Raw genomic sequence first — 21,045 nt, forward strand, 5'->3', positions numbered from 1 at the left:
GAAACCCAGGGTGCAGCGCAGAAGCTGCGCCCAGCTCTGCCACGGGCTCCTCCAAGGCACCAGGGGCTGCAACAAGGCTGCAACCTGCAGCAAGCTTTAATTATGAGACCCCTGATTGCTTCTGAAAGGGGTCATCTCCTCGCTGAGCAGGGCTGTGATGAGTGGCTGATACTCCCCACAGCACCCACCTGCACACACTGCAACCATCATCTGTGTTTTAACAGAATCCCGGACTGGTTTGGGTTGGAAGGGACCTTAGAGCTCACCCAGTCCCACCCCCTGCATGGGCAGGGACACCTCCCACCAGCCCAGGCTGCTCCAAGCCCCATCCAACCTGCCCTTCAACACTGCCAGGGATGGGGCAGCCACAGCTTCCCTGGGCAACCTGGGCCAGGCTCTCACCACCCTCACAGGGAAGTATTTCATCCCAATATCCTACTCAAATCCCATAACAGAGCAGCCAGTGGGAAGAGCTGCTTCTTTTACTGCTATTTTCTCCTCTCACGTGAGTCAGCTTCATAGAAACAATATTGCATCAGGTGGAGAAAAGAGAAGAGTCCCACCCAGAGGTCACTTAGACTGTATGAACAAGACTGTGAACAATAAAACACATGAACATTCTCAAAGGAAGAGGGGTTATAAGATGTCACACACACGGGGCTCATCACAGACACACAACAGGCTGGATCCAGACCCTGAGGGAGCAGGTCTAGGGTCCCTCTGCAGCTCCTTCTGCTGCTCAGCAAATGTCCCTCTGCTGCACCCCCCTTCAGTTCCCTCCAGGGAACTGCTGGAGAGAGTCCAGCCCAGGGCACTGAGATGCTGAGGGGGCTGGAGCATCTGCCTGTGAGGAAAGGCTGGGAGAGCTGGGGCTGTTGAGCCTGGAGAGGAGGAGGCTGAGGGGGGATCTGCTCAGTGCTGATCAATATCTCCAGGGGGTGGCAGGAGGATGGGGCCAGACTCTTCCCAGTGGTGCCCAGTGACAGGACAAGGGGCAATGGGCACAACCTGGAGCCCAGGAGGGTCAAGCTGAACATGAGGACAAACTTCTTTGCTGTGAGGGTGGCAGAGCCCTGGGACAGGCTGCCCAGGGAGCTGGTGGAGTCTCCATCCCTGGAGACATTCCCACCCTCCTGGATGTGTTCCTGTGGGATCTGCTCTAGGGGATCCTGCTCTGGCAGGGGGGTTGGACTGGGTGATCTCCAGAGGTCCCTTCCAACCCTGATACTCTGTGATTCTGTGATTTGGTCCCCTTAGCACTGCCCCATTGTCCTGACAAAGGACATCATATCACTCCATCCTGGTTGCACTCTCCAGAATTTCCTGCCTCTGGCATCAGCCAGGGAAGGAAGATGCTGAGAGGAAGGAGACAACTTCATTCAAACAGATGCAGAACTGTCAAAGCTCACGTATGAATGAAGCAGAGAAGTGTGCAATCCCCAGAACAAGGCTGCTGCCATGAGAAACAGGCAGAAACATTCCCTCATCCCATGTAAACTCAAGGTAGAGTTTTTCATGCTGAAGATATCAAAATACAGGTTATTTCATGATGCACAAGGGAGGGAGCAGCACAGGAGGAGCAGCTGGATCAGTTTGCTGAGAGATCAGCTTGGCCACATGGGCACGTGGCCCTGTCAACACAGGGGCTACAACCAATTCCTCATTTCCCTTGATCCTTCCCAGCACACACGTGCTGCTCCTTTGGAAGGAGCTACAGCATCTTCTTTCCCAGCTTCTCCCTGCCAAAGCCTCTCCAGATCAAAGCCTCAGTTCATGGCACAAATCCACATGGAATTATACACCTATTTCCTCTTATACTCAAAACCTGACAAACACATCCCCTCAAGATGGTAAATGACTTCCAGTCTGGCTGGCACAGACATTGCATCCCCTTTTATTTGGGTCACTGAACTGAAGCCCTCACCAGATTACAGCTGCCCACCCATAATCTGAGATGAAAACACCTCCTTTGTCAGAGGGGAAGGTTCCCTTGGTGTGTAACACTGCTCAGCAGCCCCTGCTCCAAGGACTGGTGAGGCTGGGGAAAACAGGGCAGGTGAAACACTAAATTCTGACAAATCAGCCACGGTTGTTCTCTTCTTCTGCTCTTCCCTGCCAGGTTTTTTGGGGAAGGTTGCCATGGAGACTGCAGCTGCCAGCCACAGCTCTCCCAGGAGCAGCCTCTGCAAAACCCTGGACCACGGGGATGGTTCTGGAGGAGGTGGGATCCCCGGGGCAGCAGCAGGGCCAGCGCTGCCTCCAGCCCCTGCACTCACCCCTGGGGCTCCTGGGCACCAGGGGTTTTGTCCCAGGAGGTGCTGGGCTGCAGTGCCAGGACAATTTTGCTTCCTCTGCACTAGGCAGTAGAGATGTGATTCCCACGTGCAGCTGGAGGGCTCTGAGAGAACCACCCTGCAATAATGCACTAAATGATAGTGACAGGGCAGAGCATCTCTGCCTGCTGCACGTGCTGCCTGCCTGGGCTGGTTTGTTTTTCCTGAACAAAGCCCTGTTCTGCAAAGCTAATGAGTATGTGGGAACATTTCCAAGGGCAGGAAAAGCAGCGGGGTTTTTACGGCAGCTTTTTAGGATTTTTTTGCTTTAAATTTTGGTGATTAAAATCATAAAACACATAAAACACGTTAAAGCTGCTCCCCTGGCATTTGTGAAACTGGTCGTGAAGGTGGCAAGGTCAGAGGGATGGTGAAAGAACTCAAATGCACCCAGAAATGCACCACTTGGAGAGGGGAGACTGAGGTGAGACATGAGGAGGAAATTCTCTGTTGTGAGGGTGGTGAGAGCCTGGCCCAGGTTGCCCAGGGAAGCTGTGGCTGCCCCATCCCTGGCAGTGTTGAAGGGCAGGTTGGATGGGGCTTGGAGCAGCCTGGGCTGCTGGGAGGTGTCCCTGCCCATGCAGGGGCTTGGAACTGGATGGTCTTTAAGGTCCCTTCCAACCCAAACCATTCATGATTCTATGATAAAAAGAAGTGATGTTTTCAGCTGGTGCTTCTTAAAAGGACTGTTCAAGCTGACTCCAACAGTGATGTCTGCACTGCCATGTGGGTTTCCCAACCCCACACACAGCTCTCACTTGCTAAACTCTCCTGGAGCCAGCAAATTGCCACAGTCAAATCACATCACATCTGCTTCCTGACTTGGTTCGGTCTGAAGTAAAATTCCAGCCTGGAATCCCACTAACATTTTAGCAGAGAAGAAAAAAGGAGGTTCAAGGTAGAGCCAAAGGAGAAGACATCCAGGAGACATGGAATAAAAGAAAGCAAAATCTCCTATTTAAACTGGAAGTGAGTTTTAATTCAATTTAGCCAGACTCATAAAAAGCAAATTCTTATTGTCATTAAACAAAGGAACCAGGATTATTTTAAGGGTCGTTACTCACACGATGAAGCTTTTAAGGTAATTACTGGATTTTTCATTGTGTTGATGGTTCCTTTTTCAGCACTGCCCCATCTACTGGCAGCAGCACAAGGCTGGTGCATGAACTCAGGAACAGAGCAGGGGATGAGATGGAACAGAACAGCAAGAGACACACAGAAAAATTGGTTATCTAATGATATACCTACATACATCAACACAACATCTGCTCTTTTGTTGATCAGCTTTTTAGCATTTTGATTCATTAATGTCTTTTGTTCTTAGTTGTAAGTGCCAGGACTCTAAAGGGCTCCTCTCCAGCACTTTGTAAGCTCTTTAGAGTCTGGTTGAAGAATATTCAGTGAGTGCAAACTGAGGTTCAGGGGACACACAGCAGGGTTAAGCTGCAGAGAAGGAGCTCTGCCCACCCAGTGCTCTTCAGAGTCTTCAGTGGAGATTTAAACATTAGGAAGAAAATCTTTGCTGTGAGGGTGGTGAGACCCTGGAACAGGTTGCCCAGAGATGCTGTGAAGTGAAAATGGCAAAGGAAGTGGTTTGTTCTTGCCTGTAGAAGGAATGATAAGAGGCACTGCAATTCAGCCTGGTGAAGAGAAGGTCTGGGGTGACAACAGAGCACCTGCCAGTGCCTGAAGGGGCTCCAGGAAAGCTGGGGAGGGACCTGGGACAAGGGCAGGGAGGGACGGGATGAGGAGGAATGGTTTAAAACTGGAAGAGGGAGATGGAGGTGAGACATGAGGAGGAAATTCTTCCCTGTGAGGGTGGTGAGAGCCTGGCCCAGGTTGCCCAGGGAAGCTGTGGCTGCCCCATCCCTGGCAGTGTTGAAGGGCAGGTTGGATGGGGCTTGGAGCAGCCTGGGCTGGTGGGAGGTGTCCCTGCCCATGCAGGGGGTTGGATCTAGATGATCTTTAAAGTACCTTCCAACCCAAACCATTCCCTGATTCTATGATTCATGGAGACCAACCACACGATTAAGAGCAGCCAATGATCCCAGCACCTAACAGAGGGGTGTAGGGGGCCCCACAGATCAGTCCCATTTCACTCCAAAGGAATAAGTCAGAATAAACACAAAATGTGCTGCCCCTTCCAGGGGAGAGACCTAGAGAAAACAATGAGCATTCCAAAAAAGCTGCTGTGAAGCTCAGAGGCAGAGCAAGCAGAACACTGCCACAAAAGGGGAAGAAAACACTGAACCCCAAAGCCCAGAGACAGGCAGGAGTTTGGGCAGCCTGAGCTTTGCATTTCCAGGAAAATAATCACATAGACTTATAAAATTTCTTACTAATGATAAACCATGCAATCTGGCAAACGGAGAGGTAACCAGCCCCAGCTCTCCCAGCCTTTCCTCACAGGCAGATGCTCCAGCCCCCTCAGCATCTCAGTGCCCTGGGCTGGACTCTCTCCAGCAGCTCCTTGTCCTTCTGGAACTGGGCAGCCCAGAACTGGGCCCAGTTCTCCAGCTGGGGCCTCCCCAGGGCAGAGCAGAGGGGCAGGAGAACCTCCCTGACCTGCTGGCCATGCTCTTCTTGATGCCCCCAGGATGGCATTGGCCTTCTTGGCCACAGGGGCACATTGCTGGCTCCTGGTCAGCTTGTTGGCCACCAAGACTCCCAGGTCTTTTTCCCCAGGGCTGCTCTCCAGTAGGTCATCCCCTCTCTTGTACTGGTGCCTGGGGCTATTCCTCCCAGATGCAGGACTCTACACTTGACCTTGTTCATTAGGTTATTTAGGTTATTTCCCCTTGTTCCTGTGCTGTGTCCCTCCCAGCCTTACACCTCCAGCCCCCACGTCTGCAGGGTCTAGCAGGTCCCTAATGGAACTGCCACTGGTGTGCAAATCACCCTTTCTGCCTGCACCCCCAGCTGTATTTTGGGTTTCCATCAGGGGACTCAATAACATGGATGCTCAAAGCTTCATGAACCAAAGTGCATTAGCAGCTGCCCCAGGACTGTGTGCTCCAATAAGCACCGACAGCACCAGAAAGGGAAAACAACAAGGATATCACACAGGTCCTCATAAAAACTCCATGATTATTAATGGAACAGTGTGATGAGGGAGACCACACACTGCACCAGAAAGGACACTCCAGGAGGATGCTCAGTTAGGGATCCTGTTCCCCCTTCCTAGCAGGGGAAAGCTCTTTTCCCACTCCATCTTCCCCTCACACTCCTTTCTCTGCACCCCCAAAGAGTTTTATCATCCCAGTTGTCACATTCCAGCAGCTACAGATCCACAAATCAACTTTCATGCATGTAGAAGGTCCCTTCCAACCCAAACCACTCTGTTTCTCCATAGGCCTGTCCCAACATCACTCTTACACATTCATCATAGAAGTTCCTCTAACTTCCCAGGTATCCTACTTCCCTGAAGTAAAGAGCAAGTTTTGAAGAAAGTAACCAAAATTTTATAGGTCCTACAGCTCATCCCACATCAAGACTTCAGTGAACCACAGCGAGCACCTGACGGAGCTGTTAAAGTATTCTAGACTTTGTGCAGACTTGTCACTATTCAAACAGAATAGAGCAGAAGTGTTTTGAGGAGCTTCAACTGAGTTTTTTAATCACAGAATCATAAAGGTTGGAAGGGACCTTAAAGATCATCCAGTTCCAACCCCCCTGCCATGAGCAGGGAACCCTCCCACCAGACCAGGCTGCACAAAATCTTATCCAACCTGGCCTTAAAAACCTCCAGGGCTGGGGCATCAACAGCCTCCCTGGGCAGCCCATCCCAGCTCCTCACCACCCTCAGAGTGAAGAACTTCTTCCTAATACCTAACCTAATCTCTCCTCTCTCAGATTAAAACCATTAACAGTCATTAATGCAGGCAACTAAGCTTTACCTTCTGCAGGAAGAGGACAATCCTCACAAGCATCTTGGCATGCAGGTCCTCCAAGGTGAAGAGAGTTCGAGGCGTGCGGATGAAAATCTTGGTCTTGCCATAAGCAACATCGTGTTGAAACCCGTGACACTCAATGAGCTTCTTCACAGCCTCTTTGTCTGAAGAGAGGTCATGGTTTGGCCAAGTGAATTCTGAGATCATCTTGTACCTGGAAGGCCAAGGTACAATTTACAAATGTAAACCTGTAAAGGATCCCAGGGAGACCAACTTCAACATGATTTAGAAGTAACTATGAGCTACATTCTAATGGAAGTTATTATAGAAGGAAGAGCTTCAAGCCATCCTGTGTAGGAATAAGGATCCTGAAAATCCAAAGGAAAAGGAATGTGAGAGGCATGATTTTGTGAGATGCTGAAAAAAAACATTGTGAGGAGCTCACAGGACAAACATCACCTCGTCTCCCTGCAGGTTTGGCAGCTCCACTGGTCACACCCTCAGCATTCCACTCTACATTTTCTTGCAGGGAAGAAAAGCTTTGGTTCACTCACATCCTGCATAAGAACCCAACTGCAATCAACGTTCAGTCAGAAAACCTGGATTTCAAAATTCTGCAAATCCTTTTTCTTGTCTGCCTGTTGAGGAGCTGATCTGCTAGAGAGCAGCTCTGTGGAGAAGGACCCTGCAGCTCTGGTAAGCAAGAAGCTCTCCATGGGACAACAATGTGCCCTGGTGGCCAAGAAGGTCAATGGTATCTTGGGGTGCATCAGGAGGAGTGTGTCCTCCTGCAAGTTGAGGGAGGTTCTCCTGCCCCTCTACTCGGCCCTGGTGAGACCTCCCTTGGAGTTTTGTGTCCAGTTCTGGGCTCCCCAGTTCCACAGGGACACGGATCTGCTGGAGAGAGTCCAAGGGAGGCTACAAGGATGATGAAGGGACTGGAACATCTGCCTGATGAGGAAAGGCTGAGAGACCTGGGGCTGTTCAGGCATCAAGAAGGCAGGACAAGCTCTTGTCACTTGTGCCCTGTGACAGGACAAGGGGCAATGGATTCCAGCTGGAGCCCAGGAAGTTCCACCTCAAGATGAGGAAGAACTTCTTTCCTGGGAGGGTGACAGAGCCCTGGGACAGGCTGCCCAGAGAGGTTGTGGAGTCTCCTTCTCTGGAGACTTTCCAGACCTGTCTGGATGCCTTTCTGAGTGCCCTGCCCTAGTTTGGGTCCTGCTCTGGCAAGGGGGTTGGACTTGATGATCTTTGGAGGTTCCTTCCAACCCCTGACATCCTGTGATTCTGTCATTTTAGGAGCCATTTCTAACAAATTCTATCATTTCCCAATGGGACAATTTGTTGACTGTCAGTCTGTGCAAACACCATCACTGCCTCTAACTGCAGTTCAGTCATTTCCTGTGGTTTTAAACTGAGAGAGGGGAGATTGTGGTTAGATATTAGGAAGGAGTTTTTCCCCATGAGGGCAGGAAGGCACTGGAACTGGTTGCTCAGGGAGGTTGTTGATGCCACCTCCCTGGCAGCGTTGAAGGGCAGGTTGGATGGGGCTTGGAGCAACCTGGGCTGGTGGGAGGTGTCCCTGCCCATGCAGGGGGGTTGGGACCTGATGATGTTTAAGGTCCTCTCCAACCTTCACCTTTCTGTGATTCTATGATCCTTACACTCCAAGCTCCTTTTTACACTGAGGGAGAAAATGCAGATTGGAGCTGAGACAACCACAAATCAAACACAACAGTAACTGCATCAGACTCTGCTCTCTCTAAGATTTACCAGCCTTGCAAAGTGCTGATTAGGTGAATAGACATTTGCAAAAAGCAACAATGAATTTTCTGCACAAGATGTATGGAGATAATCAAAACTGGAATAGACATTTTCACTGTAGCAGTTTCCCCACATTCATGTTCTAAATAAAACAAGCCTGCAGCAAGTGCAACCACTTCTCTATTTAAAAGCCCAGGATCCAAGTCAAGCATCAATCTCAATGTTATAGACATTCAGAATTTTCAGCTACTATTAAATGGATGCAGCAATAAACCTTTTCCCTGGGAAATGGGGGCACTGCAGGAGTTACTGAGCAGATGAAAAGTAGCCTGAATGGAAACACATCTCACTGCTGCTTCCATTCAGCACTGAGCCTTTCTGAATAAGCTGTTGAAGAGGGGGAAAAAATGGAGCTGCAGACTGTGGGTAAGCAGGGAACACCATCAGCATGAGGGTCACAACACACAGTCCAGGGATCTTAGTGATCAATAAAACAGGTTTGTAAAGAAAACCCTCTTCAGACTCACAAAATGAGATTTTTCCACTTACACTTGGCTGGCAAAACCATTTCCTGCTCTCAAATGCACGTACACACAGGGCATAAATATTTCACACTGGTTTCTCTTTCCTATTCTCATCAGGAAAACGTTGCTGCAATAATTAATTCACTGGGAAAACCTTCCAGCTCATGACATTTATACCAGGCAAAGGGACAGGCTGTGGCAGTCCCAGCCCAGGCTCCCTGCGTGGGGCTGCTCCCCGCTGGGAAGAAGGGATCAGATGGCAGAGAACTGAAAACTGCCCCCAAGACCTGGTAAATCCTCCTCTGTTACAACAGAAACAGGGCTGTGGTATTCACAGACACTTCAAGCCAGATGGACCTCCCTCCCAGCCCACGGGGGTGGGACAGGGGGTGGAACACCTTGGAAGTCCTTTTGTTCCGTGCTGTTCAACGTCACCAGTTCAGGGAGCACGACCTGGACACACAGCCAGCCCAGTCCCAGCCTCATTGCCAATTATAGCCAGGCAGGGTCCAGAATAAATCTGCTCCCTGCCACCACCAGCCTGCCCCCCTCCTGTCTGCAGATCTTGGCAGCTGTCAAGGTCACTTAGACATTACACATCCACTTCTCCACCACCTTCATTTCTCCTTCTCTGCTCGGCTGCAGAAAGACCCGACACACACCAGGTTGTTGTTAGAGTTCACAGTTCCCAGAATCCAGACTGGTTTTGGTTGGGACCTTAAAGATCATCTAGATCCAACCCTGCACAGGCACACCTCCCACCAGCCCAGGCTGCTCCAAGCCCCATCCAACCTGCCCTTCAACACTGCCAGGGATGGGGCAGCCACAGCTTCCCTGGGCAACCTGGGCCAGGCTCTCACCACCCTCACAGCAAAGAATTTCCTCCTCATGTCTCACCTCTATCTCCCTCTCCCAGTTTGAAACCCTTTCCCTTCATCCTGTCACTCCCAGCAGACCTCTCCCAAGTGCCAACATTTTTGGAAGCCACTAAATTATGGAGCTTGAACCAAAAAGATGGGGTGTGCACGTGCAGCAGGGCCAGACCCCCCCCACCAGTGTCATTTCCATGCTATGTTTAACTTTCACTCCACTAGGATCAGGCTGTGGAGGCCTGGGTGGGAGGTGTTGGGTTACACACTCACACCTGGCCCTGCCTGCAGATCCCTCCCAGGCACCAGCCCCCCTGAAATCCCATCAGCTCATTTGCTTATTAAGTCACACATTGGGGTGCATTGGGAGGAGTGTGTCCAGCAGATCGAGGGAGGTTCTCCTGCCCCTCTGCTCAGCCCTGGTGAGATCTCCCTTGGAGTTTTGTGTCCAGTTCTGGGCTCCCCAGTTCCAGAGGGACAGGGCTGGACTGGAGAGAGTCCAAGGGAGGCTACGAGGATGATGAAGGGACTGGAACATCTGCCTGATGAGGAAAGGCTGAGAGACCTGGGGCTTTTCAGTCTAGAGAGGAAAAGACTGAGGGGGGACCTAATAAATGTCTAATTAATACATGAAGGCATCAAGAAGTCAGGGACAAGCTCTTGTCACTTGTGCCCTGGGACAGGACAAGGGGCAATGGATTCCAGCTGGAGCCCAGGAAGTTCCACCTCAAGATGAGGAAGAACTTCTTTCCTGTGAGGGTGACAGAGCCCTGGGACAGGCTGCCCAGAGAGGTTGTGGAGTCTCCTTCTCTGGAGACTTTCCAGACCTGTCTGGATGCCTTTCTGAGTGCCCTGCCCTAGTTTGGGTCCTGCTCTGGCAGGGGGGTTGGACTCGGTGATCTTTGGAGGTTCCTTCCAACCCCTGACATCCTGTGATTGTGTGGTTAAAACAAAAGAAAGCATCACCTCTCTGTAGGACACATGGTCCTGGCACATTTCACACCACTGGGAGATGCAGGTACCAATTGCACGTCTTTTGGTCCAACAAAAAAAATACTTAGCCCTTACTTTCTACAAATTGGTCAGAGCAGACTGAACACAGAGCTCAAATAAAAGCTTTCTTCATTTCAGTGAAAGCTAGAAAAGGACTTTTATTAATGGTTTTAACTGTGCTTCACCCCATTTCCTACTGGGAGGTATGAGATACCAACTATCTTACAGGATTTTAGGACTAAATAGCATCCAACTCTCCTAGAGAAAGGAAAGTGATTTAAAAAATGTTTTCATGTACACACACATAAAAAAAGGCAGATATGCACTCATGAGAGTTGGGGTGTTCAGCCTGGAGAAGAGAAGGCTCCAGGGAGACCTTAGAGCACCTTCCAGGGCCTGAAGGGGCTCCAGGAAAGCTGGGGAGGGACTTGGGACAAGGGCAGGGAGGGATGGGATGAGGGGGAATGTTTTCAAGCTGAAGGAGGGGGAGATTGAGGTGAGACACTAGGAGGAAATTCTTTGCTGTGAGGGTGGTGAGACCCTGGCCCAGGTTGCCCAGGGAAGCTGTGGCTGCCCCATCCCTGGCAGTGTTGAAGGGCAGGTTGGATGGGGCTTGGAGCAACCTGGGCTGGTGGGAGGTGTCCCTGCCCATGCAGGGGGTGAAACTAGATCATCTTTAAGGTCCCTCCAACCCGAACCATTCCATGATTCTATATGTATGTATCTATTTCTTGTGTCTCCATAGCCTGACCTGTATTGCCTGTCACCTTTAAGAGGAATCAACAAAACAAAACCTAAGGATCTGTTTTGGGGTCAGAAAATCTGGAAGCTTCAGGGCCCTGTAAGGGAGCTAAATAACTGTTTGTGGGACCGAACTGTTAAGTGTAGGGTTTGCAAATGTAAGCAACCAGATGACAAAGCTCTGTCCCAAAATCACCTCTCACTCCCCACGAGCAGTGCAAGATCCAGAGCTGAGGGGCCTGGAGTCTCTCCCCTGTTCCCAGTCTCCCAGTAAGTCTGTTAAATAGAAAGGAAAAAAACAAATCTCTTGTGACCCTGGTTCAAAACCACTCCAAAAACATGTGGCTTGTAGCACAAGTCACATCCCCCTGTCCCTGGAAGAGGGAATGTCTCATCCAAAGACAAGTAACAACATTTTGGGAAAAAACCCAAACAATACCCAGGGCAGAAGATTATCTTTCTGTTTTGTTTTTGTGTGTTTTTTTTTCATTTAGAAAAGTCAGGGTAGACTGAACTTGGAGCAACACCACGATAAGCAAATACAGTGTCTGACACTTTTTTTTGTTCAACATCTTCATCAACGACCTGGCTGAGGGTATAGAATGTACCCTCAGCAAGTTTGCTGATGACACCAAGCTGGGAGGAGTGGCTGACACACCAGAAGGCTGTGCTGCCATTCAGAGAGACTTAGACAGGCTGGAGAGTTGGGCAGGGAGAAACATGATGAAGTTCAACAAGGGCAAGTGCAGAGTTCTGCATTTGGGGAAGAAAAACACCATGTACCAGTACAGGTTGGGGGCTGAGCTGCTGGAGAGCAGGGTAGGAGAAAGGGACCTGGGAATCCTGGTAGACAGGAGGATGACCATGAGCCAGCAATGTGCCCCTGTGGCCAAGAAGGCCAACGGCATCCTGGGGTGCATTAGAAGGGGTGTGGTTAGTAGGTCAAGGGAGGTTCTCCTCCCCCTCTATTCTGCATTGGTGAGGCCGCATCTGGAGTATTGTGTCCAGTTCTGGGCCCCTCAGTTCCAGAAGGACAGGGAACTGCTTGAGAGAGTCCAGCGCAGAGCTACAAAGATGATGAAGGGAGTGGAACATCTCCCTGATGAGGAAAGGCTGAGGGAGCTGGGGCTCTTTAGCTTGGAGAAAAGGAGACTGAGGGGTGACCTCATTAATGTTTACAAATATGTAAGGGGTGAGTGTCAGGGAGATGGAGTTAGGCTTTTCTCAGTGATGACCAGTGATAGGACAAGGGGTAATGGGTGGAAATTGGAGCATAGGAGGTTCAAGGTGAATATACGAAAAAATTTTTTTACTGTGAGAGTGACAGAGCCCTGGGACAGGCTGCCCAGGGAGGTTGTGGAGTCTCCTTCACTGGAGACATTCAAAACCCACCTGGATGCGTTCCTGTGTGATGTGCTCTAGATGACCCTGCTCTGGCAGGGGGGTTGGACTAGATGATCTTTCGAGGTCCCTTCCAACCCCTAAGATTCTATGATTCTATGACTTTCCTCTGGAGGTGTTTCATCCCACCCTGTGGTCCAGCAGAACAAATGTTCAACAGCCTGAAAGCTACACCAGTTGCTGCAGCTGGTTTACTGGTTGTAAACACCACTCCTGGGTTTCAGCTTGGAGGAACTCATCAAACATTCATGAACAACAAAGCAGCTGTTTATATTAATAGTAATTACACCAATCTTAAGAGTACATTGTAATGAATTCCAGGTGTGAGGGTGACAGCAGGCTCTAACCACTGCAGGGTGTTGAAGGAAACACACACACAGAGCTGGGGGCTGTATGTAATAAGCCAGAGCCTTTCACTCCACTCCAGGTATCACAAAATATCCCAGCAAATCTCCACTGTGAGCAGCAAAAGACCTTTCAACAGCCCTTCCTTTCTAGCACCTGACTTTCCACCTGCTGGAACAGTTTCATATTGTCCTGCCCTCACAGCCTTTTTCCTCACCTGATTCAATCACAGAAGTAAAAATCAGTCCACTGTTTCATCAGGAAGAGGTTGAGTTCTTTGCACCCATGTTAATTGACTGAAGCTGTAAGAGAGATTTCAATCTACAACATCTCATTTGTCACCAGTCTGGTGGGAATTCAGAGGGCAAGAAGTATCAAACCCACTTTTTAATGGGGTCATGTTACTGTCCCTTTTTCAGACTTCCACTTTTGAAGTCCAGAGGTTTCCTCCTGCACTCCCACTCTCATTCTGTGCCCCCAAGCACCTCCCAAGACACACAGTGTCTGTCTGTCTCTAGCTGCAACCATTAGACAATGTTCAGAGAGAAAACAAGAGTTAATTAGCTCTGAGCTCCCAGTTCTGCTCTGGGGGAGAACTTCATTACAGGTTCCTGCCACACAGCAAATGAATTTTAGCATTAAAGAACCTGAGCCCAAGTGCCATGTGGGCTTCTCTGAACACATCTGCTGCCTCAGAACCAAGGGGCTGTCACGACCTGGCTAGGACAACCCAGGAGGTTCAGACTGGACCCCCTTGCTTTCTAAACTCCTTCACAAAGAGGAGCCCAGGGGTGGCTGGATCCAACCTTGGTCTCAGACCTGGCCCTGCCAGGGACAGTGATTAAAATGTCACAGTCTAAGGAAATGCTTGACCATCTGATACCCCTGGACCAGATTAAGGTGAAAAGACACTCAGGGTCTTTATTTGAATATGAGGTTTAATTAAAGCTATAGAAGGAAAATGGATCCTTCAGTTATTATCTTAGGCTGCATGACCATGAAGGCTGACATTTAGATCACAAGAGCACAACACATCTGTGCTTAAGCTGCACAACCTGAGAAAAAATCATGGTTAGGCCTTGAGTTACTTAATGATTTTAGGAAGGAAGGGAGAGAGAGTGGGAGAAGAAAAGTTTGGAGAGACAGAGAACAGAAAATCCCCAGTCCTGGATCCAGTGTTGGGCCAACTGGGAGAGTTGGTGTCAGTGAGGCTCCCCAAGGCCACCACTGCAGCCCCCTCTTTGATAGGCCTAGTTTCCTTGTTTTGCAAGGATAAGCAAAGTGTGATTGTGTCAGAAGATTGAGCAGCTGGAGTGGACCTGCCATCTCCATCCCTTGATCATTGTCCTCATCTCAGTCACTGTACCTACAGGCCATTTGCAGCCATCATCGTTGTCTCCAGCCTCCCAGGCAGGCCTTTTGGGATGCAAATGAGACTTTATCTGAGGGGTCACAATGGGGTTTGGACACCAATTCCAGTAAGTACAGGTCCTGAGGGCTGGTCCCTCACAGGGGCAACCACAGCCCCTGGGGGACTCCTGTTGTATCCCAGCCAGCAGCAGCTACTGCTCCAAACACCCCCCCACCCCTGTGCCCCAGTGAGGATCACAAGAGGACTCGAGGGGAGGCAGCCAAATCCCACCCCTCCTTCCTGGACCAACCCAGTGTCCAAGCTGTCCTGCAAAGAGCTGAACTGAGTCCCTTGGCAGAGCCTCCTCACCTGTGCAGGAACTTCTCGTAGGTCTGGCGGTAGGCGAAGCCCGCCCGGCGCACCCTCACGTTCTCCAGGAGACCAAGATACTCCACCTGGTGCCTGCAACGCTCCTCATCAAACACCTGCGGGGACTTCTTGTCGTTGGGCTTGATGCAACGGACGTAGTAGGGCTCCTGAGGGGAGAAACCAAACCCAGTTTCACTCTGGAGGAAAAAAGGCTCTGCAGCAACCACTGTGTCCTCGCGAGGTCAGTCCACCTCGGTCACCTGAACGGGGTTTGGCTGCTTAGCAGGAATTGCAAGGTTGGAATAGAAACTGCAGAATTGTCATGGCTGGGAAAGACCTCTAGGATCCCCGAGTCCAACCATCCACACAGAAGAACCCTCCCCAGGTCCCCTGGAGCATGGCCTGAAGTGCCACAGGTACATGTTTTTTTAATCCCTCCAGGGCTGGTGACTCCAGCCCCTCCCTGGGCAGCCCCTTCCAGGGCCTGAGCACTCTCTGGGGGAAGAAATTCTTCCCAACATCCAGGCTGAACCTCCCCTGGCCCAACTTGAGGCCATTTCCTGAGGTTATGTCCCAGTGCCTTCTTCCCCACTGCATTCTGCCTCCTCGGGTGGTCATTCATGTCTTTGCCACCCAAAAAAGCAACAAACCTCACTGCCAAATATCTCTGACTGCCAGCCCAGCACCAAGGGGAGTGACTGGATCTGCATTTGATATGAAAGGCTCAAGTCAAGACTCTGCTTTCCTTTCGAAAAACAGAAATTGGAAGTTCCTGCACAGACAGGAGATCATCTATCAATGTAATTACAGTGTAATTAAAGCCTCTCAGCACTGACAGCGACTGGGGGAAATTCTGAGCAGATGATTTTGTGCTTCCAATCCCACCAGCCTCAGCTCTTCAGAGGGATAATTATGCAGCTGCCATTATGGCACACGGGGCTGTCAAGCCTGGGAGCTGCATTTTAAACATGGAAGAACTGAAACAGACACAAAGGCTGAAAGCTTTTGAGATGCCTCATTACAGCTCCTTCTGGTTTTTTAATCAAGCCGAGCGATTTTTAGATTTTTAAATGTTTTAAGTTTTTAAGCGTTTAAACCAAGCAGTTCAAAATCTTGGCATCCTAAACAAGCTTCTCATGGAGAGATTTCTTTTCCTTAGGGGATAGATTGTTAGATGAGAGAAGGGACAGGACACAGGGCTGAGAAATTTGTGCTGGAAATGTCCAATCAGCCCCAGTGGTGACACTGTAGGGGGCTAGAGATGAAGCCTGCCAGCCTGGATGGGAGAGGGGATGGGTGGGAGAAAGAGGAGTCAGACAAAAGAAGGTAGAGAGGAGGAGAAGGAAGAAATAGAAAAGACATGGGTTTGATGGGTGGACCTTTGGTGGCTGAGGAGCTGGTTGGATGGCCACAGCCAGAGGGTAGTGGTCAATGGCTCAATGTCCAGGTGGAGACCAGTGACGAGTGGTGTCCCTCAGGGGTCTGTACTGGGACCAGTGCAGTTTAATATCGACATCAGTGATACAGACAAGGGCACTCAGGGCACCCTGAGCAAGTCAGCAGGTGACACCAAGCTGGGTGGTGTGACCGAGACACCAGAGGGACAGGATCCCATCCAGAGGGACCTGGACAAGCTGGAGAAAGGAGCCCAGGTGAACATCAAGAGGTTCAACAAGGCCAAGTGCAGGGGCCTGCACGTGGGCTGGGGCAACCAGATGTATCAATACAGGCTGGGGGATGATGAGATAGAGAGCAGCCCTGCAGAGAGGGACCTGGGGAAACTGCTGGACAAAAAGTTGGTCATGAGCAAACAACGTGCACTTCCAGCCCAGAGGGACAATGGCATCCTGGGCTGGATCAAAGGCAGCAGGGCCAGGGGATTCTGCCCCTCTACTCTAGTGAGACCTCACTTGGAGAACTCTGTCCAGTTCTGGAGCCCCCAGCACAAGAGGGACATGGAGCTGTTGGAACGACTCCAGAGAAGGGGCACAAAAATAGTCAAGGGTGTTGGAGGAGCTCTGCTCTGGAGCCAGGCTGGGAGAGTTGGGGTGTTCAGCCTGGAGAAGAGAAGGCTCCAGGGAGACCTTAGAGCAGCTTCCAGGGCCTGAAGGGGCTCCAGGAAAGCTGGGGAGGGGCTTGGGACAAGGGCAGGGAGGGATGGGATGAGGGGGATGGATTGAAACTGGAAGAGGGAGATTTAGGTGAGACATTAGGAAGAAATTCCTCACCATGAGGGCAGGAAGGCACTGTAACTGGTTGCCCAGGGAAGCTGTGGCTGCCCCATCCCTGGCAGTGTTGAAGGGCAGGTTGGATGGGGCTTGGAGCAGCCTGGGCTGGTGGGAGGTGTCCCTGCCCATGCAGGGGGTAGGACTGGATGAGCTTTAAGATTCCTTCCAACCCAAACCCTTCCATGATTCTATGATACAATTTAATGATTTTTGGAGACTATTCCCCCCAACGACAGATTTAAAGACACTTTTGAAACTGCCAAAATAAAAAGCAGTTTCCCCAGAAGGCCAAATGAGTGTCAATGAAGAAGAGCTCATGGACTGCCATTCTGCTCAAGGACTGTAGGAACAGAACACAGAAATATGGTTTAAAACAGTTCACACAGAAACAGGAAGCAAACAAGAAGAGCCCAGGTGGAATGGGAGGCCAGAGAAGAGCAGCAATGACTGCACTTACATGCAGGGCACACTCTGGAAACATTCATAAATCATCAGCTCAAACTGCAACAAAATTCAGGCCTCCCTTCCTCTTGGGTTTTTGAGGAACAGCTGAGAAAAACATCAACTGCTATTACCTTCCCCCATGGAACCTTATTCCTCTGCCATCCACAGAGCACAGCAGACAACCCCCTTGTGCAGGGCTGTTTGCAGAGAGCTGCTTCCATCAGCTGTCACCACAGGCTTCCCCAAAAAAAGCCCTGCAGGGCCCAACCAGACATGTGGCCCTTGTCACTGCTGGTCCCCACAAGCACAACTCCAAGTTAAGCACGGGCAGAAATGAGTAACAGGCCCCAAGGGGAGAATTACAGCCCCTGGAACTCACTGAGTGGTGTCCCCAAAAATGATAGTGGTTTTACCAGCCCAGAACAGCAACTGTTCCCCAACTCTCCAGCCCCCAGCAGGAGGAAGAGCTGAGACATGTATCCAAACTGGCAGTGACTCAGAGGCAGAGCATCCCAGTTAGCTGTGCATAACCACTATCCAGCAAAGCCTGCCTCAAATATCCAGTTATTAGCCTGCTAATATCATGCACATATTATTAATAGTCTGAAAAGTCATCTCAGAGACATCCTCAGGGCAGAATGGCCAAGGGAAGCATCATCTCTCTGCACTTGGTTTTACCACCTGAAGTACACAGTGACTGTGTTCAGGACCCTTATGTGAGCAACTTACCTCTCCTTTCCAGGACAAGCCAAAATTTAGACCCTTTCAAGGATGGGTTTCACCAAGTTTTTTTGGTTTTTAAATGTGTAACAGCCAGGAGCTCCACCAGAAATAGCTGAAGCTCAACTACATAACTTAGTTTGCAAACTTAAGCACCTACCAACACTGTTCTGCAAGGACCATAAGCCATAGAATCATCATGGAATGGTTTGGGTTGGAAGGGACCTTCAGGATCATCCAATCCAACCCCCTGCATGGGCAGGGACACCTCCCACCAGCCCAGGCTGCTCCAAGCCCCATCCAACCTGCCCTTCAACACTGCCAGGGATGGGGCAGCCACAGCTTCCCTGGGCAACCTGGGCCAGGGTCTCCCCACCCTCACACTAAGGAAGTTCTTTCTTAGTAGTTTGCATGAAAACCTTCAAACAGCAGAGCCCAAAGGGTGAATCTCACCCCCTTGGTTACAGAATCACAGAATGTCAGGGGTTGGAAGGGACCTCTGGAGATCATTGAGTCCAGCCCCCTGCCAGAGCAGGACCATCAGGGGCAGGTCACACAGCCCACATCATGCTAGAGGTTGGCCATAAAACACTGCACCACCAAGACAGCCTTTGGCTCCTTCCTGCTTGGCAAGATCCCTTGTTTAGTCCTCCCAAACACACCTGTTTCATGAGAGCCTTCCCTTCCATGGCCAGCTCTGGGAAATGCAGAGCTCAAAGACAATTTTCCCCATTGCTTTTCAATAGAAAATCAGGGAAAAACCAACATCTTCAATACAACTTTCTAAATTAAAGTTTAGGGAAGGTGAAGAAGACGAAAGGACCACACCAAGGCACACACAGGAACCTCCAAGTGAATTCCTGAACTTCAATATGACTTGGAAACTGTTCCTGGTTAGGGCCTGTCCTTGGAAGAGGCTGGAATTGGTGGTTGAGATACCAGTGACACATGGATTGAAACTCACTCATTTCCCAGAAGCCAAGCAGCTGCAGAGGTGCATTTGGGAACCTACTGACTCAAGATGGATCATGTGTGATTTACCCTCTTCATCTCCTGCTGTGAGTCACAGGAATGGTTCAAACCACTCCAGTGCAGGACACTCTCCTGACTATTCCATTTTTACACGTGGTGGTCTAGAATAATTTTGCCAATAAACAAGCAAATGAAGCTCCAACAGTTCCCTGCCCTCCCCCTTGATCACAGCCCCCCACCACAACACCTCCAGCAGCTCCCAACACAAGAAGGACATGGAGCTCCTGGAGAGAGTCCAGAGGAGGCCACAGAGATGATGGGAGGGCTGGAGCAGCTCTGCTCTGGAGACAGGCTGGGAGAGTTGGGGTGTTCAGCCTGGAGAAGAGGAGGCTCCAGGGAGACCTTAGAGCAGCTTCCAGTGCCTGAAGGGGCTCCAGGAAAGCTGGGGAGGGGCTTGGGACAAGGGCAGGGAGGGATGGGATGAGGGGGATGGATGAAAACTGGAAGAGAGAAGTTGAGGTGAGACATGAGGAGGAAATTCTTCCCTGTGAGGGTGGTGAGACACTAGAACAGGTTGCCCAGTTGTGTTTGCCAGCTCATACTTACTACTATAAAACTTAGTTATTTAGTAAAATAAAAAGGTTTCCATCCTCACCCTCTGGCACAGCAAAGGAGGAAATCCCATGGTGCTTTCATGGAAGTCACTTGGAATTGAAAGCCACAAAGAGAGAAGCTCTCCACCATGAAACTACATCCTCTGGGCCCTCTCCAGAAGAGCTTTGTTAAGGATGAGTATTTAATTGATACAATAATGATTAGCTAAGAGAAACTGGCTTTCCTATGAGTGAAAGATACACTGGCCACAGAAGAAACAAAACTTCATTCAAGGTCAAGCTGAATGGGGCTCTGAGCAATTTGGTCTAGTTGATGTCCCTGCTTCTTGTAAGGGTTGGACTAGATGACCTTTAGAGGTCCTTTCCAACCCAAGACATTCTATGATTCTATGACAAATCCATCCTCTTTCTGAGGGGATGGCAGATGCCTCTCCTAGGAGACCTCCAGAGCTGCCCATTGTCACAACCATCTGCCATTGATCAGCTTGGTTTTCCAACTGGGAGCAGTGGCAGGAACTGCACAGGAGCTGCACCCTCCTGATCAGATGCTGGAGTTGATTTTGAAACAGAAATAGAATCATAAAATGTCTTGGGTTGGAAGGGACCTTTAAAGGTCATGCAGTCCAACTCCTCTACAATAAGCAGGGACATCTCCAACTAGAACAGATTGCTCAAAGCCCCCTTGAATGTCTCCAGGGATGGGGCCGCCACCACTCTCTATCAACCTGTTCCAGTGATCTTCCACCCTCCTATTAAAGAACTTTTTCTTAATGTCCAACCTGAATCTACCCTTCTCTAGCTTAACACCATTCCTCCTTGAAATATTTACCTTCAATGCCAGGTTGTCCACTAGTGCAATCATGGAGTTCTTGAACAGAGTAGCAGCTGTCAGGGGTCTCTTGGTTACCTCAGTGATGCTCAGTTTGCCTTCAGGCCACATCATCTTCAGCACAGGGTTGGAGCTAGAAGAGAGTCTCTTTAGTTGCACAAACAGCACTCCCACTAAACTCAAAATCCCAAGCTTGCTGCTGTCCAGATCTGCTGGTGTTTTCAGCCCAAAATGCACCAGCCAAACCAACATGGCATTCCTGGGCCAAATTCCTCTTGAGATACACGTGGTTCAAGCTCACAACTGACTGCTCTGGAAAAACAAGGGTATTGTCCTCTGCAGGGAAAGATGTGCAGGGATGGGACAGAACAAACCCTGCAGGAGCGACCTATCAACAGCAGAGCCTGCCTGCCTGACACAAAGAGATCCATCAAAACAGAAAAGAATGAGACCACAGCCCACAACACCCTCCCTTGCAACTTGCTATCTCCTTTCAAGCTGTATTTCTGCACCATCGTTGAGAGAGAAAATAATTTCTATGTTTTAACCTACACTTTATCATAGAAATCATAGAAAGGTTTGGGTTGGGACTTTAAAAATCGTCTAGATCCAACCCCCCAGCATGGGCAGGGACACCTCCCACCAGCCCAGGCTG

General features: G+C 50.1%; 1 protein-coding gene across 3 annotated transcripts in view; it reads right to left on the reverse strand.

Annotated features, from left to right (window-relative positions):
- The window catches only part of MYO1D (myosin ID), a 150,714-nt gene that overhangs the window by 70,473 nt on the left and 59,196 nt on the right, over nt 1-21,045 (reverse strand). For all 3 annotated transcript variants that reach the window (XM_051640307.1, XM_051640305.1, XM_051640306.1), the window contains exons 14-16: nt 20,391-20,523; nt 14,584-14,750; nt 6,230-6,437 (exon numbers count right to left, since the gene is read on the reverse strand). In XM_051640307.1, the coding sequence (XP_051496267.1) occupies nt 6,230-6,437; nt 14,584-14,750; nt 20,391-20,523 (508 nt within the window). The remainder of the gene's footprint in view (nt 1-6,229; nt 6,438-14,583; nt 14,751-20,390; nt 20,524-21,045) is intronic.

Source organism: Apus apus, chromosome 25 (assembly GCF_020740795.1).
Source record: "Apus apus isolate bApuApu2 chromosome 25, bApuApu2.pri.cur, whole genome shotgun sequence".
Classification (NCBI taxonomy): Eukaryota; Metazoa; Chordata; class Aves; order Apodiformes; family Apodidae; genus Apus; species Apus apus.